Source organism: Eumetopias jubatus, unplaced genomic scaffold (genome assembly GCF_037043125.1).
Source record: "Eumetopias jubatus isolate StellerSeaLion01/CBP00866 unplaced genomic scaffold, mEumJub1_p1.0 scaffold_2, whole genome shotgun sequence".
Lineage (NCBI taxonomy): Eukaryota > Metazoa > Chordata > Mammalia > Carnivora > Otariidae > Eumetopias > Eumetopias jubatus.
Genome location: NW_028274808.1, coordinates 87,561,982 through 87,589,970, shown reverse-complemented (window position 1 = coordinate 87,589,970; position 27,989 = coordinate 87,561,982). Strand labels below are relative to the sequence as shown.

Sequence of the window (27,989 nt, the reverse complement as noted above, 5' to 3'; positions counted from 1 at the left end):
CTCTACCTACTTGTGGTCTCTCTCTTCTAATAAATAAATAAAATCTTAAAAAAAAACCCACAATAGACTAATATTTGCTTGTATCACTATTATACAATAATTATTTTTTTGTGCATCTGGCTTTTCTTTCTGGACTTTTTTTTTGTGAGTCTCATCCATGCTGTTATATGTAGCAATAATTCATTGTTTTTATTGATATTGTTCATTTTATTACACCATACTTTCTACTGTTGATGGTTTCAGATTACTTTCAACTTACAGCTGTTATAATAGATATCATAAATATGCCTGTACATGTTTTTTGGGGGCCCACACAATCATTTCTCTTCAGCATATACTCAGAATATGATCACTGGGTCATGGGGTAGATGTACATTTACTGTCAAACAATTTTTTCCCGTTTTTGCACTCCCAGCAATATAGGAGATTATCATGTTTCAGTGAGTGGGGAAAACAAAGTGGGAAACCCACAGTACTTCTCCTCAAGGAGCCCATGGTTTATAGAATGGCCGATAGAATAGTGTGACAGAGCACAGGCGTCAGTGCTGGACCATATACAAGGACAGTGGGAGCCAGGGACAAAGCCTAACCCAGACTGGCAAGTCAGGAAGGTTTTCTAGAGAAGGCATCACCCAAGTGGAGTCTTCAGAAATGCTCAACATCGAGCCCTAGTGAAGTGGTGAAGGACAGTCCAGACTGAGTACCCTGCACGAGCACGGGGGTGTGAGCAACAGTTTACTATTTTGCACTGCAAAGTGTGACAGGAGCAGTAAGAACAGAATTTATTTATTTTTTTTTAAAGATTTTATTTATTTATTTGACAGAGAGAAACACAGCGAGAGAGGGAACATAAGCAGGGGGAGTGGGAAAGGGGGAGAAGCAGGCTTCCTGCTGAGCAGGGAGCCCGATGCGGGGCTCGATCCCAGGACCCCGGGATCATGACCTGAGCCGAAGGCAGACGCTTAACGACTGAGCCGCCCAGGCACCGCAAGAACAGAATTTAAGTACCAGATGGCTTTGGCTTCCAGGAATCCAGATTTTAGTGGTGTTGGCAAGTCAATCAAAGCTTATAGGGCAAGAAATGTATGACAATAGCATTTCACAGTTTTAGGGAGTTGGCCATATATAAACACAAAAGGGCAAGTAGGAACTGACAATGGTATCAAAGATAATAGATTCTCAATTTGCATGTCTTCCTTTCCATTCACTGTTTTCTGGTATATGCCCATCCAAATAACCTCAAGTCACAAGACTATGAAGTTTTCCCAAGTTCTGAACACTTTTCTGGGTCCCTCACATGACAAAAAGCATTCTAGGCATACAATATTTCACTTTCAAGTTTCATAGGATTACAAATATTACCCTAAAGTTATGGCCCTAGAGAAATTCAGATTCCTTTCTTTTACTCTGTGACTCTACTTATCCCACCCAGAAAATGTCTACCACCTTGTACCCTTATTTTTCCAATCGAAAGGGACTGCTCAAGACTCTTTAAAGCCCTTATAATTTTTTTATTATGTTCAGTTAGGCAACATATAGTTCTTTTTCCAGGTTCCAAGATGTACAACTGAGGTAAACTCCATCCTCAAATAAGCATACATAGATAACCGAATTGTGAAGATGGGAAAACCAAGGGATCATAATGGGAGAGCTAAACATATAAAGACAAAGACATGTCTATCTCTTCATCTGATAGGCTTAGGTCATTTCCACAAAATAAAAAGTCATATTTTCAAAACACTCTTCTGCTCTCTTATTTTTCTGCAGAAGGCAAAACAGCCATTATATAGGTACACAGAATCTTGGGTCTGTAAGTACAAATTTTTCTATTACTTAAAACCAAATGGCTAAAATATTAGCCCAACAGCTTTAATATACTTAAAGTATCTCATAACTTAATATAAGAAAGAGAAACCTGTCTTATCTCATCTTTATAAAAACCCATCTAAATTCACAACTACGAAGTTGATGTTCATGGTTGTCAAAAACTAGACAACAAGTCCAAAATGGAGTTGCTTATGCTAAGCCCCACAACACCAAACCAAGATAATTATAGTTTCTGCTCTCCCAGTAAGGGAATTTTAAACCAATCAGGAATCACTTGATTGGTACTAGTTAGGTAATCTTCCTGACAGATCCCTGCCATTGCTTACATGAAAGTAACCTTGCAAAAACCAACCTGTTTTTTTGCCTACACTAAGTTCTTTGTTCCTGCTCCCTTCTGCCTATAAAAGTCTCATTTTATGCAGTTCCTCAGAGCTCCTTTCTATCTGCTAGATTAAATGCTGCCTGATTCAAATCAACTTTTGCTCAAATAAACTCTTAAAAATTTTAATATGCTTCAGTTTATCTTTTAACAAGGTTAAGGCATCCAATATTTTAAGGACTATGTCTTAAGTAGAAGCATTTTAATAGCTGACAGAACAGTAGCAGTAAAGGTGATCTAAAAAGTTAGCAGTCAAGTTTATTTTTTAATGACTAGAAAGTAAGCTTCTAAAAATAGAGGCTGTAGTTATACCATGAAGGCAAGCAACAACCAATACTTATATCTGGGATATGCACTATGAGGGATTTCATGTGTTTGTTATAAGGCCAAAGCAATGGGAAGTACAGGAAGAACCTGCAGAAAAAAGAAAGAAAGAAAGAAAGAAAGAAAGAAAAGAAAGAAAGAAAGAAAGAAAGAAAGAAAGAAAGAAAGAAAGAAAGAAAGAAAGAAAGAAAGAAAGAAAGAAAGAAAGAAAGAAAGAAAGAAAGAAAGAAAGAAAGAAAGAAAGAAAGAAAGAAAGAAAGAAAAGAAACCCAAATATAAAATAACCAACACACACACACACACACACACACACACACACACACACACACGTTTCCAGGCTTCTCATGTCAAAAATATCCAGCTCCTTCTTAATAGTTGTTTTAAAAACTGGTATTTTCCAACAATGTTTACAGCAAGAAAGGAAATATTTGTGAAAAAAGGAACACAATTTCAAATATTTGCCATAGCTCCAGAGAATAGAGAAAAGGAAAGGGCCTGGGGCAGGGTGGGGGTGTGAAGGAGAAAGCTTCTTATTTTGGTCCAAACATTCACATCCTGTGGGAAATACACCTTTATGCTTTCCTAGTCTCCAGCAATGAGTCCATAGCATTCTCCTTGCTTTACATCTCCTCAAGGCCTCTCGAGAATATTCACAAGATCTATTGTTTCAGCTTTTCCATAATTGTGTATAAAAAGTACCACAAAGCTGGCAATGCATTCCAGTACCCAACTATGTGAATTATTTTAAAAAGAAGCTTATTCTTTAGATTAGATTTGACACAATGGTACCAAATAATCCCAGCAGGTACTTTAGAAAGACTAAATCCACCGAGGATCGGATTTAAAAGGGAGAAAAAAGACACAGAAAAACTTTCTATTACACAGTTTTAAAAAACCCCACAAAGCAATATTTAGCTTTGGATCAGGATATGGGACTGAAATTGGTTGAGTTCCCTTGGGCCACAAGGAAGACTGGCAGACATATCTCTCTGAATGCAGACACTGGTAATAATATTAAAGTTGCTCTGACCCAACTCTGTGCCCTGGCTGGGTTAATGATTTCTTTCCCCCTAATCATGTTTCTGTGAAGGAGTTTTCATCATTCTAAAAAGGTTCTGCACTGCTCATAGCCAAAAGCCTACTCTATTCAGACCCAAGGTTTGGCAGGGTCTTTTTCCTATTCACCATGTCGAAGTTGAATTACTAACAGAGCAAGGCCTCCCCATCGACAAAGGTCTCGCTGCTTTTACTTACACCCTAGGTGGTTAAGTTCTGATGACAGTAGCTGCTTCCGTCTGACTTATTTGCAATGCCCCCCACACTTTTTGTTTGCATCAAACGTTGTCACGGCAGCTGCATGGGGAGTGGAGACTCATTTACAGTGTCCCATTTATAATTCCATCACCTAGTCTTGTCATTATACTGTGAAAGACAGAGAGAGGTCAGAGAGGCAGGATTACATTTGGGAAGGGAATAAATACCCCTCTCTGTGAACTCTTTTCGTCTCCATCTTGTTCTACTTACAACCAGATATTAACTTTTTCTCTGGAACTCTGAACCAACAGACTATTTCTTCTAGACACAGTTTCCTTTTTCTAAGACTGACGGCCACAGATTAACAACCAGATTATTTCTACCTATCCACAATGCAGCATTCAGGTAGCATAACAACCACGTTAGAGAAATGCAGTTAGTCCTCTGTCTCTGCACAAGCCACTTGTATCAGGTAATATTGCATTTAAAATCCCGGTCTTCATTTCCAGTACTATACTCGAACCCCTCTTAAGAACAGGAGAAAATCAACAGTTTCCTCTTCTTTAAAATAGGGAGTGGAGAGAAGGATCATATGGGTAAAAGTGTAAACAAAAGTTCACGTAAACCCACGTTCCCTGTAAAGAGAGCACTGAAATACATTTCTCGGCCCAAAATGGGGCCACTGAGTCCCCAGATGCCAACTCTGGGATCTATACTTACTTCCTTGTTCCTTACTCATTTTCTATTTTTCTCTTCCTTGTCCCTTATGCTTTGAAAGATTTCTATAAAAGCATATCCTATAAAAGCTTCCTGTCTTCCACCCCACTTTGTGGTTCTCTAGACTCTTGAAAGTAGAGACTGCCCACTTCATGAATTGTTAAAGTCTGTCTATATCACCCAAATTATTTTTTAAATCATTTTGGCATGAGCAGCATTTTAGGTTCAGCATCAATAAAACAAAATATTATGATAATAAGATAATTTAAAATGAAAAGAGTGAGAGAAATGGAAAAATCCCTCAGCCCTCCAAAGCCTACAGAAGTAGAGAAGGTTTGCTCAACACAAAGCTGCTGACCTGAATATCTGGTACTGGTAGTGGGAGAGTGAGTTGGATAGAAGAATATTTTAAGATTCGGTGGTAACAGATGCATGGCACTCAAAGGCAAAAGAAACTTCATTCAATAGAATTAATCAAATCTCCTTTGTGACTATCTCCACATTCCACATTCCTGATTGAATATTGCTGGGCTCCCAACACTTGGCTCTAGCTGAAAGCTTTTACCACCTCCCCACTTCACTCTGGTCTCTGGGTTACCCTCCCAGTAGCTTGGCTGCTGCCCCAGGGCACCAGAGCTTTGATGCAGGCTGAATAGCCATAGAATGGTGGATTCTGCTACTAACCCTGTGATCACAACTCTGTTCTTCTCTCTGCCCAGCACCACATTGTGCTTTGGACAAAAATAAAAAGACTTTAAATATACTGTGTGATTCAAGATTGATACTTATACACAATAGCTGTAAGAATATTTCTTGAATATACAAATATTTTATCCTATACCACATAGAGCTACAACCTTGTAATGCCTTTCAAACATACTTTTCTTCAAAAGCTAGGTTAAGATTTTAAATTCCTATACCCTCCTAATTTTCCTCTAATGCTGTATTTTCACAATTCAATGAGATTAATAGGGTAAATACTCCATTTATTTTGAAACATATCTTTATATTCCAGCACTAACTGGAAGGTAAGAATCTAAAAACTAAAGAAACGGAAGAAAATAAAATTTATATTAAATGCATTTACATAATTTCTGAGTTAGTGTGGTTTCCTGATACTATTTTTATGTTCATAGAACATTCTCACAGCTAAAGTTGTACAACTATTAGCTCTATAAATAATTTTTAAAAAGAGATTTTGCTATTAATAACTCCAAAACAGTGAAATTTAATTTTACTACAATGATTTTGATGGTTAAGCAATACTTTTCTACCTAGTGGGCTTTCTTGTAACAGTCATTTCCACTGAGTCTTAGATCAATAAAATTTAATTAGTAAAAAATCGCACACCCTTATCCATGATTATTGTTATTCAAGTTCCTGAATAAAATAAGGCATAAATATGAAGTTCTAATGCTTCAACCAGAATGGTTATCACAGCTTAACAAGCACAAAGGAAATGTACCCATGGCATAGTGGTTTTAATCATCTTTGCTGAATATTTTGTTTTTCAAATGTTGAGGAAATTTTAAGGAATTTGTAAGAGCCTTTAAATGTAACAGATTATCTAGTATACCTGTTTTCACCATCTTAGTTTTTCCTACCCTGCTTTTCGAGTATCATTTAACCTTCTGGGAACACCTTACTTATTTCTATATCTGAATGATTTCATTCTCATGGGACAGTAGAGAAAAATCAATTAACCACTATTTGCAAACAACCTTGGAGCTTCAACTGAAAGCCCTTTTGACAAGCAAAGAATTAATCTTTAATTTCTCATGGCATTATTATGTCCTCACTGATACAGACTTATAAGTGATTTGCATTGGTTAATGTCAGCGAGTTCTCTTGCTCAATTGTAGACCCCAACAGTTAGAACCAGAAATAGACAAAACCACTTAACTCATGCTCTAACTAAACCCATTGTGCTTGTTTCTTATTATACTTTCTTGAGGCACAAAGACATTTTGCAATGACCAGAACATTCTAACCACTGGACCAGAAAAGCCCTGTTAACAATGGAATGCCTAGAAGACCACACCCCACATGTCCCCTTCCCTACCCATGATCAAGGGCTGAACACATACTCACCCCATGATTACGTGCATCCTGTCTGCTCTCTTGCACTTAACCCCCAAACCTCTCCCATAGGTGTTCATCTTACAGGCAGAGAGGTTGATTGTTAAGGCTTGAGCCTGCCACCTCCCCCAGGTGCCAGCATCTGAAATAAATTTCTCTTTCCCTTTTCTAAACCCTCGTTGCTTGAGTTATTGGCTTCTCTAGCAACAAGTTCATCTGAGTTTGTTCAGCAACAGTATTGGGAAGCCCAGTCAGGAGCTGTACTTTCAATTTGTTCAGCCCCCTCAGGATTCCCCAGGATGGAGCAGTTGTCCCTGGCAAAGTACACCAGGCCTCCCCATTTGTTTCCTGACTTAGTGGCTGTAACAGATCTTTTGGCAATATTAAGACCCACATTTGTTTGTTTTTTATAACATCGGGCTAAGTCTAATAGTTAACTTGACTGAAAAACTCAGTTGTGCTTACATTAAGTCATATGCACAGTAAGTGGCCTGGTGGAGGGAGCCACACCATCTTCCTCACTTCAAAAAAGGCAGATTGTGCTGGATTGTGACTATTCACACTCGTCTAGCAGCTTGCTTGGCACTTAACCAAAATACACGAAGGAATTAATGACCCATACAAACCACCAGATCTAGAGATATCAACTTACCAGCCAGCATATGCATACATTCCATAATAAAAAGCCAGTGGCAACCCCATAATACTCGCATCTCTTCCTGAGAAGGCGTCTTTAAAGTGTTGTGTTTGCCCTGTAATGAGAACAGAAAGATTTTAGGACTTTTCAAAGAATTGGTTATTATTCATTCTTTAACCATAAACATGGAGAAAGAAATGGGAGAGTTGGGGATGAACTATACTGTTTCAGGTCCAGATTTCTCACTTCCTGCTCATTGCCAGATTCATCTATTAATACTGTATCCATTCTAGAGGAGGAGTCCCAAAGGTATATTGATTACCACTGACACTATTTCACATTTCTCTTTTAATAAAATTATAGCAAAGAGCAAAGCAGTTCCTTGTTTGAGTGTGCCTCTACTCTTACAGAGTTTGAGCATAAAAGAAGACTAAGGAATAATCTGTAAACCATACAGATTACAGTTAACAGGAGTATGATAGAATTCTTTTAAATAAAGATAATTTAATGCTTGTGTTGGGGAGAAAGAATTTCCTCTGCCCTTTAAAATCCTTCTGGCTGGACTAAGAATCAAACTAACATGAGACAGATTAACAGGAGAAAATCAAATTTAATAGCATACATATGGGGAACCTCCACAGACATGGAAATTCCAAAGACAGTGAGGCAATATGATAGTTACATGAGCTAGGAAGGGGAGTAGGGTTCTGAGGATATAAAGGGGAGAAAGAACATTAGCAGGAAGGTAAAAGGAGATGTGTGGAAAACAAAAGTTGCCCTACTATGTAAGATGAGTCTCTTAGGTAAAGAGGAAACTATCTTGTTAATAGCTCAGGGGGAGGTAAAGAGCTTTTCCTGAATCTGCTGGGTTTTGATTGCTTTTAACTCAAAATAATGTTCATGTCAAAGCAGCCCATCTCGGGGCAGACTGCCCTTGGCATCTACGCTTGGAAAGAAATATCCACAGTTCTACTCTCAATGAGGAGGTAGCAAAAAACCCAAGAACCACCTTCTCACATCATTTAATTTTCATTCTGTTTTCTATTTTCCCCTGTAGTCTATTAAGTACCCACAGTGGTAGAAAACCCTGTGGACCAAATCTGCCTTCCAAAGCTTCTTGTGTAAATAAAGTTTCATTGGAGCACAGCCAGGCCCACTTATTTGTGTATTAGGATTGATATTATCAGTCTATGGCTGATTTCACTCTGCAATGGCAGAGTTGGGTAGTTGTGAAGGAGACTGTATGGCAAGCAAAGTTGAAAATATTTACCATCTGGCCCTTTATAGAGAAAGTCCACTGACCCTGTCTTAGAGAATGGCATGGTTTCCTTCTAGAAACACTGAAAAGAGATTATACTGAATTTTAAAATAGATAGTTCTTAACAAATTTTGCATCAACATGTGGATTGAATGCTTTAATTCATAACATTTTTCCCTACTTTGTGAATCATACTGGGCCTTTTTCTTGTTTATCCTTTGGATAATTACAAAAAAAAAAAATTCAGATTTAGCCAATATTCAAAGTTAAACACAAAAAGTCTCTTTCTTAAAGAAAATAGCAAATGAGATCACCAAAATGGGAAATGTGATTTTGTTTCAAAATTGGTCTTCACTCAAGTAAATAAAAGAGGGATGGGCATATAAAAGATTCAGAATATTTATCACTGTGTTATTTTTCTGTAGAAATAGTAATTTTTTAGTTTAACTATGTGTCATGGAATATTTGAGATATACTTATGTAAAATATAATCCATTGTTTATCTGAAAAAAAAAGAGGGATGGGAGGTAGATGATATATGTGATTATGACCCTCTCTCTTCACTGAAACCTCAGTTGTTGCCTGGGTTGCCCAGACAACAATATATATTAATATAATATGTACGAGCTTTGAGACCAAAAATGGAGAAGGTTGAGTTGTACAGTAAATAATTGTTCCCTCAAAGTAACCAGTGCCAAAATATAGTTCATTTAAAAAAAATGACACAGTGAATTCAGAAATGCCTGTTTTACTAAAACATCTCTGTGTCCTCATAGAAGGGAAATATAAATACTGGAGCTCAGATAAAAACATCTGTTGAATATTCTTTTATCATGACATATGGTCTCCTTGGCCTAAAGAGATAATATTCTAAGGGTAGAGTACTGAATAAGCAATAAGAAAAACCAAACTTTATTGAAGATCAGGTCCTAAAGTATAAATCCTAAAAAGTGTTATTTTGAGAGTATTACAAAAGAGAGGCTTTTTTAGACTTCAGGAATATTTCGGATGAATAACAGAGGTCTCAGGAATATGAAAGTCATAATATTCAAAGGAAAGTTTAACAAATCCTCATAAGTACAGAACATACAACTATTTTCAGGATCTGATTAGAGTGGAAATAAATGCACACTCTGTATTAGTAAAGCTTTTATCTTCCTGGAGTTTCAAATTAATGTGAAAAATTTGTGATTAAGTTAGAAAGAAAAATCAACATTTTGTATTAATAGAGTAAATATGCTTGCTAAGAATGGTCTCCAAAATAATAAAATTTTCTTTAAATGTAGTAATATTGTTACAGCATTTCTCTATTAGGTGAGCTATAAAAGGAAGCCTGTTCACATTAAGCACTGATAAGACAGCATAAATATTAATTAAAGGATCATTCTATTTTAAATTGAGAAAGATGCAAAAGATATATTATGATCTATGTTCTTAAGGAATTTACAATAAAATAGCATTTGGAAAACTTCACCTCATCTCACATACATATATAAATAGGTGGTTAAAAAAAAATGACTACAGTCTTATATTAGAGTTTTAAAGGATAGTATATCATCTTTTGGAACCTAAACTAGAACTGAAGTAAGGTCAATGACTCAGGGTCTCTGCACTCTCCAAAAATGGAAGAAACTCCTTACAGAAGACTAAAGAGTTAGCCCATAAAAAGAAAGCACTAACAAAACAGATTATGTTCTCCACACTTCTAATGGATCAGATAAAATGAGCAGGCCAGCTCCGTGGCGGCCAATGTGAACTAGAAGAGCGAGCTCACGTCTTCTCTTTAGTGTAAGCCATAGCATTAAAATCTTTATTGTGTTTACTCTGAGTTGGCCAAAGTTGCTTGATTTGATGCAATCATTTAGCCAGGAGAGTTCTAAGATCTTCCATTAGTAAATGCACAAGAGCAGCTCCCTTGCCCTAGCTACAGAGTGACAGATCTTTCAGTGTTTGTTATTGTTTGATGCCTCTATCATCAGCAATTATTTTGCTGAATTTTGGCATTTCCTTTTGCTTTGTGTAATTCTTCTCCTGCAACTTCATAAAATTTCTCTCTAAATTCCCTTTCCTGGAACAGACAATATCAATGTAAACATTAAATATTTAAGATGCCCAAATTATACGTCACTCTTTCACAATTTCATCTCACGTTCCTATTCCCTATTACCAAGCCCATTGTCAATGAATTCACCTGGACCTCCTACGCTTCCAACAACTTCCACTGGATCCAAGCAATTGCATGTAGCTTCTTCCCTAAAACAGCTGAAACTCTAAATAACATCACCTGCTCAACCATCTCATCTTTTCTTATTAAACAGTCAACTCTACATATACTCCCCCAGAATGATATTACATTCCCATAGAAAAGCATATTTTACTTTAAAAATAAAGTAACAATAAAAATTAAGTTTTTACAACTTTTTTTTGTCAGATAATATTTGGTTTTTCGGAATGCTATTCCCATATCTGACTCCCCTTCCATCAAAACTATTCTCAAGGTAAAAGTAATAATAGCCATAGAGTAAAAGAATTACTGGTCATCTTTCATTATTTTCCAGATATCCTTTTTCCTTTAGTCTTTATTACTATTAGTGAACTATTTTAAAGTAAATATAAGAGGCTATAGTTATCTGTAGTTGAAACTAATGGCAGATTTGTTTTTCCACTTTGAGTTTTCACTCCAAAGAGTTTATATGGAGAGAATTCATTGATGCCTTATTTTGTTGCTTGGCCCAGTCTTAATTCTCTTGTTGCCATTCAGCTGTAAATACCAGTGCACCCCCCCACCCAGTGCAGCAGTCTTTCAAATCAATTCGATGACAGTATAGAGTCTAAGTTCCACAAACAGAGACTAATTAAGGGATTCTGCTAGTACAAGTGGAAGTTAGTGCTAGGAAAGATCAAAAGCAGATACGTATTTTAAAAAGCATTTACTTTCCAGTCCATACCTTTAATTAGCTGCATAACTCCAGGGACTATAATTATCAGAATTGCTGTGAGCTTGCAAAAGGTTAGGAAAATCTGGATCCGGGTGCTCCAGCTGACACTCATGCTGTTCAGGACCATCACTACAGCTGCAAACAAATAGATGAAGTCACAAAAGGTGAATTCTCATTGGCATGAAGACATCTTAGGTCCTTGCTATTCAAAGTGCCACCCATTAACCAGCAAAGTTGGCATTACCTGGAGGCATTTTGGAAATGCATAATTTCAGGAACTGCCCTAGACCTAATAGATACATTTCAACAAGATGTCTCAGTGATTTTTATGCATACCTTGAAGTTTGAGAAGCTTGGATAAAACCACCAGACAGTAAAAATTCATTTCTTGGTCTTTGTATATGTCAGTAAGAGTGGGCATATACTGTAGTTTCTTAAAAATCATATAAAAATATCGTCTAACTGGGCGCCTGGGTGGCTCAGTTGGTTGAGCGACTGCCTTCCGCTCAGGTCATGATCTTGGAGTCCCTGGATCGAGTCCCACATCGGGCTCCCTGCTCGGCGGGGGTCTGCCTCTCCCTCTGACCCTAACCCCTCTCATGTGCTCTCTCTCATTCTCTCACTCTCAAATGAATAAATAAAATCTTTAAAAAAATATGTCTATCTTCTAACCAAATCCTAAAGTCATCATAATATGCAATCAAATTGCTGAATATGACTCTCCAGCTTGGTAAGTCAGGCAACTATTTCCTACTGTCATGATGTTACGCATATGCACTTGCCAGGATGGAATCACTCAAGAAAGATGTCAAGAAGTTGGCTAGTATTTTATTCTTCACTCTCAGACCTCGCCCTAGTGGGCACTCTGCTTTTCCTCTCCACCTTCCAATTAGCACATGAAGGAGTGACTGACTTTCAACCTACCCTAAAAATACAGGCTTCCAAGATGTGTCTGGGGACTTGGACAAAAAGAGTTCTAAGTAATGAGTCCAAAAGAGTTCCAGGCCTAGGATACACCTTGGGTGTGAAGCCAGCAGAATTTCCCTTTCTTAATGATGCCATCTACAGTTTCCTGAGTAGCACTCAACTATCCACTCTCCCCACATGGTAGCGCATGAGAACCCTGAGGATAGAACAAGCATTTTCTTTTTTTTTAAAGATTTATTTGTATTTATTTATTTATTTATTTATTTATTTATTTATTTACTTGACAGAGAGAGACACAGCGAGAGAGGGAACACAAGCAGGGGCAGAGGGAGAGGGAGAAGCAGGCTTCCCACGGAGCAGGGAGCCCGATGCGGGGCTCGATCCCAGGACCCTGGGATCATGACCTGAGCCGAAGGCAGACGCTTAATGACTGAGCCACCCAGGCGCCCCAGAACAAGCATTTTCTATCTCTGTATTGCTAGTGTCCAGCTCCATGCTTAGCCCAAGAAGATAATCAACACAATTTTGTTGAATAAATGAATGAGTTGGATCCTCAGTTTAAAAAAACTACCCTTCAGCCAAGAAGGCATGAAACGAATGGTGATACTCTAAGACCCTGACTTTTATACTCAGCTGGAATGACTTCTAGAGGTTCTTCTAGAGCACGGATTTCAACTTCATGCTCTTCCCAGAAGTTTATATTCAGTGTTAACCCCCCACCCCCGCCAAAGCTACTTCATACCTGACGTTTGCAGTTATTTTCTATAAGCTTTATCTTTTAAAAGGTGTATCCGTCCTAAACAAATAACACAGATGTATGAAGATACTTCTCAGGGGACAAAACAATACACAGGATTTTGATAATTCGAGTTGCAATAGGAAGTATTCCTATTACACAGTCATCAGTTATCTTCATAGTTTCCATTGCCTTGTATAATCACTAGCTCATTTCAGAACTTTAGAATCAGTACAAATGTTACCAACACATAACATATACAGTAATGGCAAAAATTTTAAAATAACCTAGACTCCTAAAGGAAGGCTAATTAAGGTACACCTTTTTAATGATTTACTATGCACCATTTAAAATCATGATGCAGTTAAATATGTATTTCATGAAAGGGTGTTCCTGATATATTACTGACGAGTATAGCAAGTTACAGAGAGAAGGATGGATGGATGGATAGATGGATGGACAGAGAGAGAGACAAAGACAGAGAGAAATGAAGGGAAAATATCTGAATGAGTGTTCACCAAAACACTAACAGAAGGTTTCTATAGATGACAGAATACTGAATAATTTTTTATTTTTATTTCTTTTTCTGCATTCAATATTTTTTATAATGGACATGCAGCATTCTAAGTGAAAATCAATAAAACAATTTTCATTTTTGAAAAATTCAAAGATGGGAAAATAAGGGATCAGAAGATCCCATACAAAGTTAAATAGGGGTCTACTAATGATGAAATGTTTCAAAGGAGTAATGATGAGAATGATCAGAAAGGCTGGAACCCCAAATAATCTCCATGGGAGGCTAAGGGAAATATTTTACCTATGTTTGAAGCTAAACACATGAAGAAAGACAGGTCCATTGTTAATGGCAGAGTGCATTACTTTATCAGACGGAGGATAAAACAGTAAAATTATTTTTCTTTCTTCAACATAAAGCACTTCTGTGCTGAAAATAATTTAATGCAACCCTCTTCCCCACTTCATCATCCAGTTATTCTTTTCTTTTTTTCTATGCAAATGACTCTGTGATAAATGAGTCATCATGTGAAAAGCATTATTTTTTTAGTTAAGGAGATTCAGAATTGGCCTGAAAAAAATTGGACTCATGTTCCCACCACTAACAAAAAAGCACTGTTTTCTTTTAAATAGAGCTCCTAAAACCTAAAACACTATTTCTGAAAGTACTCCACAATAGAAAAGAGCTGTTGTATAGAGAGAAAAAAAGAACGAAGGAAAGAGAAAGAGAAAGAGAAAAAGAGGAAAGGAAAGGGAAGGAGGAAGTGGGGGAGGAAGAAAAGAAAGGCGGACGGGAGGGAGGCAAGGAAGAGAGAGGGAGGAGGAGGGACAAAGAAAGAGGCATTCTTATTTTTGGAACCTCTATCTATATATTTGAGGAGAGGAAAGAGGATTTGTTACTTTCATAAAGAATATAAGACTTAATGCCTATTGAAATAAAAAAAGTGAGCATTTGGGGTTTTATTTTCTATTTTGTAAAGTTTTCTTAAAAATGGAAGACAAAATCAAGCAAATACTATGAATCGATAATCTCTCTCATCTTGCACTCCCCTCGGGCAGCTGTAGTAAAAATTCTGGTTAAAACTGATTCTTCTCAAAGGTTTCTCAAAATCCCACTGTATCTGAACAGCCACACATTGCACTCATTATTTGGTACACCAGATTCCAGCTGAGATGTACCTCTATGACCCTGAAGGATACAGCTTAACAGGCAGCCAGGACAGAGGCACCGTGAAGGTCCTCAAGTGACTAGAAGTGCTGTTTCATCGTGTGCCTTTACACAGAAATTTCCGTCTACATATGTTGCTTATCCAACAATATTGAAAAGGGGCTTTGGGGTTCACTAAATGCAAGAGCTTTCTGAGTTTCTGCAACAAATAATATCTACTTTGATTTTTATAGATGGTCTACCCACATTGTAATAAAAGAAATCTGAGTAAGTTCTGTGGTCCCACCTAGTTTTACTCCCTTTGAATAATAATTGCAAATGTCACACATTAGAAACTATTTATGTCAATTTTGGCTTTTTTTCCTTACCAAAATGAAAAAACAGGGACATATAATTTTTATTTACTTATTTATAGAGCAGTTTTCTAAGAACTGAAACACAGCCATGAAAGCTATATGTATAAATCTTGGAGATAAGAAATACATATTTGAAGGGAGCTGTTTCTGAAGAGGATGTTTAGGGAAATGTGAAGGACTGCCACGTGTTTCTTTCTGCACTTCTATAATTCAAGTCCATCTTCAGATTTGCTGAGTAAGATTACTGAGCCTGGATATATTGGTTTTTCTCCCAGGTTCAGGTTCTCAATGGTTTCTTACTTCTGACTTCTTCACGCTAAATTGATAAAATATATGGATGCTGTATGTATGCCATGTGGTGAGTTAAAGTCGATCATTCCCCGGTTTTTTATAACAGCTGCCTGGGTTACCTTTCTCTTTGTTCGCAGTCATTTCCTGGATGCATTGATTTCAGAGAAGATAAACGCGTCTAGCCATAAACATCTTTAAAAAGGAGAGACAGTCTATATCTAGGATCTCGATATTGAGAAATTGGTAAACATTAAATAATTGTAAACTAATATCACATGGCAGGCATTGTACAAAGACTTTACATGGTTAATGTTATCTAACCCTCATCTCTCTATGATGGGGTCACCATCATTGCTTTACTTTCCAGATGGGCAGCTGAAAGTTGGGATAGTATTTAACAGGCTTATGTTCACACAGGTAAGCCTAAAGATAAACTGGAACCTAGGTAAACTGACTTCAGGGTCCACACTTTTACGCCTAGCTCTCAAGTAACAATGAGGAAGTAGCTCAAAAGACACACGTGATCTCACTAGTATACCTAGGTCTTCCAAACTCCTAGTGGCTCTGCTTCTCTGCTAAGGTTCATGTTTATCTTGGCTAGGGTTTCCGGATACTTTGATCCTACATTTTATTTGTCATCCTCCTGAAGGATATGGTTATTGATTTGTAGTGCTTATATATTTCAATACCATGTATATCTACCTAAGAATACATTGTCTTGGTAATTTAGGTGTGGCAGAGCCAGACTTCAGAATATTTACGCAAAACCACTCCACATGCTGTATTTGAAATGCTAGCCCAGAACTGATCCTTGATTTTCTTTCATGTAATTCAGTGATGCCAGGAAAATAGTTTGGGAAAAGAAAGTACAGTGATATGGAATGGAACTGGCTATTTTTTTTCCTATAATGCAGTCACAAGTGTTATTTTCTTTGCTTCTTCTAATTATTCCCACCAGGTATGAGAAGCAGGGTGGGGTCCTTTACTCACCTATACACACACTAAGAGAGAAGAAAATGAGACTCGGAGATTGTTAGGAATGGATCTGGGATGAGGTTTCATATTTTGAAGAAAGTATTTTTATTATAATATTCTGCCATTCAAGCATATACTATATAAGGAAGAGTTTCAGAAGACCAGAACAAAAGACTGGATATCATTTTACGGATCGAACACCCTTCAATCCTTGCCAAAGCTCCATGGACAGGGAAACCTGCTGGCGTTGCATGGGTATGATGTTGAGACTGGGCTAGAGGAGAGCACCTCGTGTGGATGTGTATGAGTTTCCAGCTGGACTTCCCTGTGCCTGACGTGTTTACCCAAATGGACAGGAGTTTGGATAAGCAAAAACTTTTCATCTTTATCAAATTGACAGAAATGAAATCGAGTACTTTCAACAAAGGGCAGATAAAATTAGCATTTAGTAACTCCCCACTCCCACCCCACTATCATTTCTCAAATGGTTGGTTGACATTTCACAAAACTTGACATTCCTTTTTTTCTGTGACTTGATTCTAACAAGATCCTTCACGTTTGCGCTTCTTCTACACTTGAACTAGAGATTTCAAAGTATCACAAACTGTTTCCTTCCCCCAAGGAATACAGGGAAGCAATTCATGCAGTTAAACTCTGTTTTCCACATCTCACTAAACTTCCACCCTTCACAGGCAGAAAATCATGGATACTCACTTTCAACAATGCAGAATAGGAGAGATTTGTCCCTAGCCAAATTTCTCCTTCTGCATCTCCATGTCCACCCTGTTGCTGCATTAAAGCTAAATTCTTCCCAAAGAAGAGTCTCACTTTCCTCACTGCATCTCCATGTCCACCCTGTTGCTGCATCAAAGCTAAATTCTTCTCAAAGAAGAGTCTCACCTTCCCCCACAGCACGACCTACCACTGAGTCATAACAATACCTTGTTTCCTCTTTCAGTGCTTCTGATTATAGGAATGCATTTCCTCAGAATCTCAAGCTTGCAAACGGAACATCAAAATTTGTAAGCTAATGTCATAACTAATGGCAAAAATGAAGAAAATGTCTAGGTTCACCCAAGATTTACTCAGGCTTTGTGAACTCTTCCATCATCCATCTCTACCACAGGAGTTTGGTAAACCACAATTGGCCTTACCTACAACTGTGTTAAAATTTTGGTTTGAACAGTTTCCATTTTCTCCTACAAAATACAAATTTTCCCTTCAAAAAGTTTAATAGCATTGGGATAAGAAAAAGAGTCATCCAGACTCTCAGATGTAGTAGTATGTCATGATTATCCATCTCATTTGAAGTCCAAAGCAGGCAATATTTGCAGACTTGTAAATGTTTACATAAAATCTACTGAAAGTTTGCTAATTCTTTTAATTAAGTTGAGAAATATGCGTGCCTACACAAGAGAGAGCTCTTAAAACTTCTATTGTAAATTTACAAATCCCTCAGCAACATTACCTCTATCTTCTTTTTTAATATAATAATTGTGGTATGATTCTGCCTCAGTCATTCAAGGGACAAGAATATAACGGTTATAATACTGGCTGTTAGTCCAATCCCTTAGTGGGACACCACATTTATCAAGAACTTTCTACAAGCAAGGCACTTTGCTAAAGGCCTTAAAAACCTGACGTGATTTCATCTTTCTGCGGCCTTCCAAGACAGATTATCTTTTCACAGATATTTTACCAATTAATAAAAGTAATACTTAAGTAGGTTTAATATTTAGCTCCAAATCACCTAAGAAATTGTCACAATAAGTTTCAGTTCCAGGCTGTTTGCCTTCAGAGCCTAAGCTGTAACTACTATGCTAAGATAGTTCATCCCACCAAAGCTCATGTTATTAGATCTGAAGATCACATTGAACAAACTCTGTTTCATTTACCACCATTGTCCTACTGCCTGAGAAAACTGAAGATGTGTAATCCTCCAGGTTCAACAAGGAGATTTTTCTGCTAGAGAAAAATTCGTAGACCTCTCTCAAAAAAACCAGTGAGTCAACAAATATTTAGTGAACACAAATATCACACAAGGAGCCACGTGAAGGCCTGGAAATATAGCAATGAAAGGACCCTTGGTCTCATGGGAACTTCAAATGATGCTTTCCCCCAAGAGTATAAACAGCTACCATTTGCAATTTGTTCTTAATAAATTGCAGGCATTACCCAAAACACTATACATACATTGTCTCAGTTAATGTCATTTAATCCTCACAAGACACCCGATGAGACTCCGCAGGATTTACAGGTAAGAATACTGAGGTGTGGAAAGGTTCAATGATTTGTCCCTGAGTCTCACATCTGTAGCGTGTGTTAAGGGCATGATGAGTGAAGTTTGCCATTACCTCTCCAGAACTCAGAAATCTCTACTTCGAGTATTTTTCTTTGTCTTTCTTCAAACATTTCATAGAATAATAGCATGTGCATGTTTGGTGAATTGGCATTTTCGCAAATCCAGAATGGACCTAAGTTCAAAAATATATGTATCTACACTAGAGGTACTTTTATGTGTAATTCCTAACTCTTTCCTGCAAACAAAGCACTCACCTCTCTACTGGCGAATGTGCATTGTTCTCTTCATTGTTCTACTGAAATATTTTTGCTATGCATAACTGAATTTTTTTTCTTGAGTATGCAATTCAGCTACTCCTGTGTCATTTACTATTTCCAAATAGTTCAAACTTAATCAAATGTGATCATATTAATTCTTAGAACTGATTCAATTAGCATCTAAAATTGAGCTATTGTTTCCCATAATATCCAAAGGTTTGGCTTCATATCACTTATGTAATGCTGTGTATTTTCCTCTTTTTTATTTCTTTAAAAAAAGTCTAGTATTTGTGCCCATTGATAAAAATGAACAAATTCCTAATTTGGAGACCTAATCTGAGAAGTGCTACTAATAATCACATATTAAAAGACTTTTATCATGACCATCAACTGGCAGCTAAAACTGTAACACTGAAAGTGACAGTCTGCTAACACTATAAAATATATGAACACAACATACACACCCAACACATGAGGATAAGTGAGTTATCATTCAACATATTATCAGTGAGGAAGGATAATTTCTAATTCAAAAATCCATAAAATAATTGGGTTTTCATCTGTTAAATTCTCTTTTTGTGTACTATTTTACTAATAAGGTGGTTTTTGTTTGCCTACATCAAAAGGTTAGACATCATATCTATTGATCCAATGCAAACCTGGCATGTAATGTGATACCAGGGATTACTCCGAATCCTTCTTTTATTTTCCAACACAGATTTGGCAAGGAACTGAAGCCAAAAGAGCAGGATGTGGAGAGCAGTCCCATCATGCAAAAAAAGTTCCATAGAAACTTTGTCATCAATCACTTTTGCTTTTTTTTTTCCTTTTCATATTTATACCTACGATACTCACTTATGCCCACAGCTGTAATGAGCTTGATCGCAAGTTCAGGAATTTCACATTGAATAAATAATGGTTCCAGAATGTAGCGTCCAAAAGCCAGAGAAATCACAGCGGTGGCTGCAGGGCTGGAAAAGAAAAAATTAGGTTAACAAAGGAAAAAACAAATAGCATCTTCACTAAACTTATTCTACCTTGAGGTAATGTTATTCAACATCAAGAACATGTTAAATATAAAAGCCTATAATTTTCCAAACTTCCTATTTGCTTAGGTTGTCACAGACAATCCAAGTAAAATATGGCCTATAGCTTTGGTGGCCAGTTTAAACTTCCCCTATCCATGGAAGTAAGACTGGGTGACATCAGTTTTGTCCCTGCTCTCCTAGATTTGACTTTTTTTTTCTTAAAAATCTAGTTTACTATTTGAGATCCTAACAGAGCTGAGCTTTACAAGAAGCATCTTCTCAATAAGTCAACAACTAAACTCCAGTCACAGCACAAACAGGTTAAGGGTACAGAACTATTGAGTCAGGGCATGGTCAGGAAAATGAATACAAAACCCAACTTCAAAAACTATTATTAATAATTGCTCATTGCAAATATATGCTTTTGTCCTTGACATTATATTCTTATTTTTCCAGTACAGACAAAAACTTGAAGAGCCCAGTGATTATTTTTAGCTTCATAGAAACATTTAGATGCGAAGCATAAGTTGAAAAATAAAAATGTTGTTGTGATTTTATACAATTGAGAAAACGTGCATGAGATAAGAAAATTAAATAAGTTCACGTCTATAGTAAAATAGGTAACAAACCATTCTACTTTAATTCTTCAAATATTTCTATGAGAAAATTGCATGTGCCTTTAAATATATTTCCTATATGAATGCATCTTCTTTAAATACACAGGCAAGTTCATGGAATTATCTAACTTCTCATGCCAATCTTCGCTTTCAGCTTCTCTTCTCAGAGTTACTCAGCACCCATGCTAAATCCCTAGATTGTCAGAAAACCAACCACCATTATGTTCCAACGTTAGCCTGCTTGTAATAGACAGCACCATATATTTTTTTGATTTTCTTCTTTTCCTAAAGACCCTCCCCTCTTCCACTCCCAAGAGATGATTTTTCCTATTCTACATCATTTGCAAATTTTTAATGTATAAATTAAAATCTGATCACGTCATTTTAGTGCTTTCAAAACATGCTCAGGATATGCAAAATCCTTCCATGCTCCATCTGGTCTAAGCGTTCCCTTCCTCTTGGTTTGCTTCTTCCCACTAGGAGATGAATACCCTTTGCCAGGAACCCCAGCAACTCACTGACATTTTTTATACCCATATCTTTGTTCAATCTTTTTTTTTGCTCAAGGAAGTTCCTTTAACCTTCTGATTGGGTGAGAGCTCTATGAGTAAGTACACTTGCTCACTCAGTCTCATGGCTTCCCTTTCACGGTGCTTATCACAGTAGCAACTTTATCTTCACTATGTGATTTCTTGATTGATAACTATTTCCCTCGTGTGACCCTGAGCTCCATGAATTCCAGACTCTGTCCATCTTAATCACTATTTTATCCCCAGTGTTTAGTATAGTATCTATCATAAGTAGAAATCCAATAAACATTTGAATATATGGTTAACAGGTGAATTCAGTCTAAAGACCCCTGCTATGTACTGATGTATGATATTTATTTTCTTGAAATCTGTGTCCTACAGATTATTCCTGATAAGTATGAAGCATCATTTTAAGTATTTAGACACCATGGGTGTTGTTAACAGATGAGAAATACTAAAGTACCTAGGTATCTTATCAATCCTCAAGTCATTCATTACTCTGCTTATTTGGAAGACCAGCCAAGCAATGTGAGTCCCTTATTACAAAGGAATATATGAACCCTTCAAAAAAAAGCTTCTAGAATATATCTGGGTAATTTCCTCTGTCAGTACACACACACACACACACGCACACACACGCACACACGCATGCACACACACACCACGAAGCAGCTGTCTTGCAGTTAACTAATGTTTAATTTTGTGCTACTTGGGAACAGGAATTGTGGCTCCTTCCACTTTAGATCTCTTTAACTTACCATTCACCACTCAGTAGCTGTTTAAGGAATGAATAAATAAGTGAATGAGCACTGTATCTGTGCTACTGTGAAAAGAGCGATCATGTTCATTATAATGCCAAGCAATCAGCCAAAGCCATGCAACAAATACACAGCTGAAGAGGGATTCAAGTGCAGCTATATCAGGCTCTCACCATCCTAATAGGCCAGCACTCTAAATAAGTAGTATCCTCATTTGAGTGCTGGGAATGTTGTATTCAAAATATTATAACTTTAAACTTTCAGTCAAAAAGAATTAAATTATTCAAAAGAATTTAATATTGCTGCTCAAAAAGAATTTACTATCTGTGATACTCAGGACACTGATTAAGAAGTATAATGGTTTCAAAAAGTGTGAGAGTTGGTCTTATGTACTTAAAATGCCTGCATTTCTGATAGGGGAAACAGAACATAGATACCTGGAAATACTAAGTAAGACTACAAGATATCGTGTTGAATGTCAAATAAGAAGAGACTGCATTTTTTCCGAAGAATTAAGAGAGAAAAGAAATATAAACTAGGGCGAACAGGAAATGAACTGTGGAAAAGACAGGATTTAGGTTAACCTTTGAAGAGTAATATTCAAATAAATCAAAAAAGATCAGAAGGTACACCCCAGGCAAATCCCAGATTTTAGAAAATGACCAAAATACTCCTTTCTTATTATTTCATTATAACAAGTTTAAAATAATGCAGAATTGTCTAAAATGAGAACAGACTTATAGAAGTAAATACTACTCTAAGCTCTTTGTTAGAAAAATGTTAGGATAAAAGCTCACAGGAGCTCTCCGCTGCATATGTCTGATAAGTTTATGGTAAGAGCAAGTTTCTCCAGTTATTTCTGTTAAAGTCTGCAATCAGAATGTGCAAGTCACATTATGGTAGCAGTCAGCCTGAAGGAACTGTGATACTCTACACTTCTCATATGACATCACAGATTTCCCGCAAAGGTAAAGGAAATTTGCTATTCAGAGTGACTTAGCACTATTTGGTTTGATTTTAAGCCAAGCCAATTAGAAAGGAGCACATATCTTACAGCAATAAAAATTTTTTTTCACAACTATAGTTCACTGATTTGCCTGACAAGAGGAAGTGAGTCACTCGAGCTTTGTTTTGTTTTGTTTTCTGTAAAGTAGTAAACTCAGTGACACATTAAGTTGTTAGGCACAGAAGTTTCCTGGTCACGACAACTCAGTAGAGTTAAATGACAATGTAATCTACAAGAAGAAAAACCCCAACTACTAGCATAGCACTTATTTTGTCTGGCCAGTCAAAAGGTATGATTTATCAAGGTAGATTTTCATGATTTGTATCCTTTCAGGTCAACATATCTTCCAAAAATGTCAGAGAATAATTGAACAGTAAAGAAAATCAGTAACTTTAAAAGTCTGGCATGGACAGAGAAGTACTACAAGTGACAGAACTGCGTTAAAAACATTAATTGACAGAGGTATTTCATACAGGCTTCAAACCCTGAAATAGGCCTGTTTACAACATAGTCACGTGACATGCATAGTTCTAATCCATTAAAAATAATTAAGATGATTCAAAGAGAGTGTAATGAATGGATTTATTTTTCCTTAATATTTTTCTTATCTATGCTCTTACCGTACTATGAGCAATTCTACCCAGACTCGTACAAAAGCTGGTAATGGGCCAAAGACTTCCAGAATGTATGTATAATGACCACCAGATTTCTTTATACTTGTTCCCAATTCAGCATAGGACAAGGCTCCTGTGAAAAGTACATAATAAAAAGGTACAGAGTTAAAATATTACCAAGTCATCCAAGAGAAGAATTGATACAATAATGTTTATGTTACATGAGATTAACGTTACTACATCATTTGGTCTGAATGAGGTCCTCATTTCAGGAGAAGAAACAGTCATCTGATTGTTAGAAGCCACCAAATTCTCCTTATAACTTCCTCATATTTGAGAACTAGTTCATTGTATTCAAACAATGTAATCTTACTTGAAATGGTAAAGACAAACTTCTAAAGTAGTATCATATTATTAAGAATTTTTAATCTCAAACCTGAGGAAAAGAGTAGATGCCAATAATGCTAACCTATTTTTAAAGGAACTACACACCAAGACAAGGAATTATCTCAAACTGACCTCATAAAATTAAGAATCCTTTTAATAAATGGTATTTCTGTCACACATCAAAATTAACAAGATTTATTTGTTCTTCAGAAAAGTATAGACTCTAGGCCTTGCAAGACCTCATTTAATTTGTAGGACATGGTCTGTCAACAAAATGAATTTTGACTCCAATATTCTATTTCTAGAAAAGGTTTTCTTGGATTCTTTTGAAATGCACACTTCTGGGTAGTTGAAATACTGTTTAAAAAGAGATGCTATAACTTATGTATATTAGGTAAAATTAATTTTAAACAGTTAGCAATTTCAACATTTAGCAATACGATTCACATGGACCTGAGCAAGTCATGTAACCTCCCCAAACCTACGTTTCTTCCTTTGTAAAATGGAGATCTCGGTTCTTACCTCATAAGGGAGCTGTGTGTACACATGTGATAATGGGCACCAAGGACAGTACCGGGCCTGATACACAGAGGACACCTCATGAAATATACTTATTAATTTGAGCAATTAACTATCAGGAAAATGAAAAATACATCTTGATACTATGTGAAAAATGCTGTTCATACTGCAAAGTACTCAAATGTAACACAATTTTTGGCAGAGCTACTTCAGAGACTAAAAGTGTGGGAAATTATTACTGATCAGAAAAGCTTCAGGCAGAACTGTCCAAGAGGAGTAAAATTTGGATATTCAGTGAAATCTTAATATCATTTATCCTGTTCCTGAACCTAGCTCTGTATCAGAATCATATGGAAGTAAATTTCTTACTTAAATACACACAAAGAACAGACTCTAAGGCCATACCCCACACCTGTTCTCTACCAAGTGAGTCCAGATCTCCAATAGAGGGATCCAAAGAAATCTATTATTTTAAAATTTGTACAGATGATTTTAAAGTAACTGGTCTGCAGATTGATATTTGAGGATCACTAATATAGCTTGCCTATTTGTAAATAATTGTAACTAGCTGCAATTCACTCTGTTGGAAACCAGTTGCCATGCTGGTAGCCTGTACAAAAAAGCTTCCAATATAAAATGTTATTGGAAAGTCTTAAGTACCTCAGAATTTATTGCCAGAGAATCAATATCCAGACCTGTGTATGCTTTGCTGAAACTCCAGGATGGTTGCCCTAGGTTTAAATTGGATTCTAGAGGAATGAGATTTTCATTTAAAAGTCTCAAGCGCCATAACCATTTTACCCAGATGAAAAAAGTTCAAAACAGGATGTAAAAAAACATGTATTGACCCTGGCTTTAAAAAAAAAAAAAAAAATTATAAACCAAATATACAGATTCTTTACCCTTAGTCCCAGAGTTCTAGAGTTTTAAGAAAAAGGATTTGTTTTCCTTACATTTTGCTTTGCTTCCTGTTAGGAAGGCACTCCTGTCAAAAAGCTCCTAGGAACTTAAATGACAAATAAAATGTAAATACAGATAAGTAGATTAATACAGGAGCATGCTCCCTGTGATTAGTAATCAAAGAATATAAACTCAAGTGTAACCTTAGCTAGTCCTTTTAATTTTTTTTCCCTCTGCGTCTGCTTGAGTCGATATACTTACACAGAACCATATTTTCATAGCACTATAGCATTTTAACTAGTTCAGTCCTCAGCCCAATCCATTTTACTATATCTGAATAACCTTTTATTGCATACACACATCAAAGCACACAGTGGGAGCTGCATGTATACAAGTATGAAAAGTCCAGGAAATTGGTTATGGTTTTTCCTACTAGACATTGATGTATTCTGAATTTACCAAGTATTTGTAGGAGATTAAAGACTGAGGGTGCACAAAGTCATTTAAGAGCAACAATTAGGTTTCTTTTTGTCTATAAATGTACATGCCAGAACCATACAGAATACCACAAACTCTTTAAAAACCCAAAAATAATTCTTCTATATATCTTTCTATACTAAGGCTTTGTTTTAACAAGTTTTCCATGAAATACCTTCTTCCTAATAATGGAAATTTGGGTTCTCTAGATGAATACCCAAAGGAATGCATTAAAACATCACAAGGCCTTAAGAATGAATGGATTGGTACGCGTAGGACCAAGAGTTAAGACTTAGCCCTAGAGTTAGGACAAAGCTTTGTGTTAGTAGAGACTTTTAGAATTAAAACACACTAGTTGTTACAAAAGAGCAAATATATCTTGGACATTTACCACATAGTGTAAGCAAAATTTAATTTTTTTGACCCTCCACCAGTTTTTGTCACCTTTATAACTAACTCAGGCAGCTTTCTAGTAATTTGCCCACCCCATGAAAGGCATTTATTACCTCTTTGCTATTAACATCAAATCAATAAAAGCGATGTAGATTTTGAAGCAAAATTGTATCATCATGCTTCTACTAGTAGTTCTGTTCAGACTGACTCAGTGGACAGGTGGACGCGTTATCCATGTCCCTGAAGACCAAGTGAACTATAAATGAAGGAAACAGATCTGGGCAAGCATGGCAAGCTAACACCCAATTCCAGTTTTCCTATTTATATTGCAAGAGTTTATAGGTGTTACGGAGAGATGAAAGATTGAAAAAAAATTGAAATATGCTCAGACCCTTGCAATATTCCCACTTATCACAGGAATCGAGTTATGTGCCACCATACATGGTATCATGGCAAGGCCTTTTGAGAAAACATTAGGAACTGACAAGCACGCGAAGTTCAAAAGTTAAAAAGAAAAAGACTGCACCCCATCCCGCCTGGTTTGTTTTGGCAATAAAAACACCGTAACACTTCTGCTGAATGCTCAGTTCTGTGCCTAAATAGGCCACGCCGGGTTTCACTTCACAGGTGTTTCATTCAGCATGCTGGCTGCCAAGATGCCTCAAACATACGTAACTAAGCAAACTGCCTGGTACAGAAAGTTCACATGTATTTTACTGGGTCATCAGTTAGCTTTTGCTCTCATGGCCACAGGGAAAGTCAGAAAACAGTCTGTCTTAGTCAGGAAAAGGGAGTACGGGCTGCAGGAAGCAACTTGGTGGAATTCAGGTTCCTGCCAAGAGTGAACACTGTGTTTGGGTAGTTTGCACACTTAAACAAAAATCAGAAAATCTGATGTAGCCTGTGCCATTCATTCACTCCTGAAAAATTACCCTCTGCTTTCCCAGACAGCAAACTGCCCAGCGCCGCAGACATACCCCCAGAGAAGAAGCTGCACTCACCAAATAGTGACAGGACCCCACAGACTGTCCAGATAATCAGAGACATGCCCACGCTGCCCGTGTTCTGGAGCACGCCCTTGGGAGAGATGAAGATTCCTGCTCCAATGATGGTGCCAATGATGATGGAGATGCCCCTCAGCAAAGTGATTTTCTTCTTCAGCACCACTTTCTCCTGCCCAGGTGGCTCCTTGCCACCCAAGGAAGGCAGCTTCCCATTAACATTCCCCTGCAGGTAACCTCCACTGGAGATGGTGGACACCACAGGCTTTCTGACCATTGTAGTGGCACACGGGAAAAATGAAACAGAGGAAGAAGAAAAAAAAAAAAAAAAAAAACAAACTTTCAACTTTGGTGTCTCTTGGTGTGACTGACCAAACCTCTTCCTCTTGGCTTTCAGACTGTCTCGCTCAGTGCTTTTGTGTTCACAGGTAAGAACTCAAAGGTGTATTTTCTCCTCCACAGCTATCTAATTACCCCTCAGAGACACCTGTGTGTTCATGGTGCTCTCATTCCTCCACCTCCTCGGACTACCTCTGCCGCTGCGGCCGCTGTTACTGCCCTATGATTACAGACCAGCTCAGCTTCCTCAGGGGCTGGTATTTAAGCTTCTGCCTGTCACACCAACTTATTCCAGCTTAATGATGATGCAAATTCTCCAGGTTTGCATCAGCCACATGAGAAGGCTCCAGCATTACTCAGCTCTTTAAAAAAAAAAAAAAAAAAATTAGCAGCATGTTGCTCAACTGACCTAAGCTTTTCAGAGAACAAAGCACACACTTAAAAGGGATCTTAACCAATCCAGAAGCAGTAAATTCGGAAC

At 37.1% G+C, this 27,989-nt stretch overlaps 1 protein-coding gene across 1 annotated transcript in view; it reads right to left on the bottom strand.

Annotated features, from left to right (window-relative positions):
• Positions 1-27,754, bottom strand: part of SLC7A11 (solute carrier family 7 member 11) — a 79,488-nt gene extending 51,734 nt beyond the window's left edge. Inside the window, exons 1-5 of the mRNA XM_028102289.2 lie at positions 27,170-27,754; positions 23,499-23,625; positions 19,795-19,910; positions 11,424-11,549; positions 7,233-7,332 (exon numbers count right to left, since the gene is read on the bottom strand). Coding sequence (XP_027958090.1) covers positions 7,233-7,332; positions 11,424-11,549; positions 19,795-19,910; positions 23,499-23,625; positions 27,170-27,446 — 746 coding nt within the window. The 5' untranslated portion in view covers positions 27,447-27,754. The remainder of the gene's footprint in view (positions 1-7,232; positions 7,333-11,423; positions 11,550-19,794; positions 19,911-23,498; positions 23,626-27,169) is intronic.
• Between the last annotated feature and the right edge of the window lie 235 nt (positions 27,755-27,989).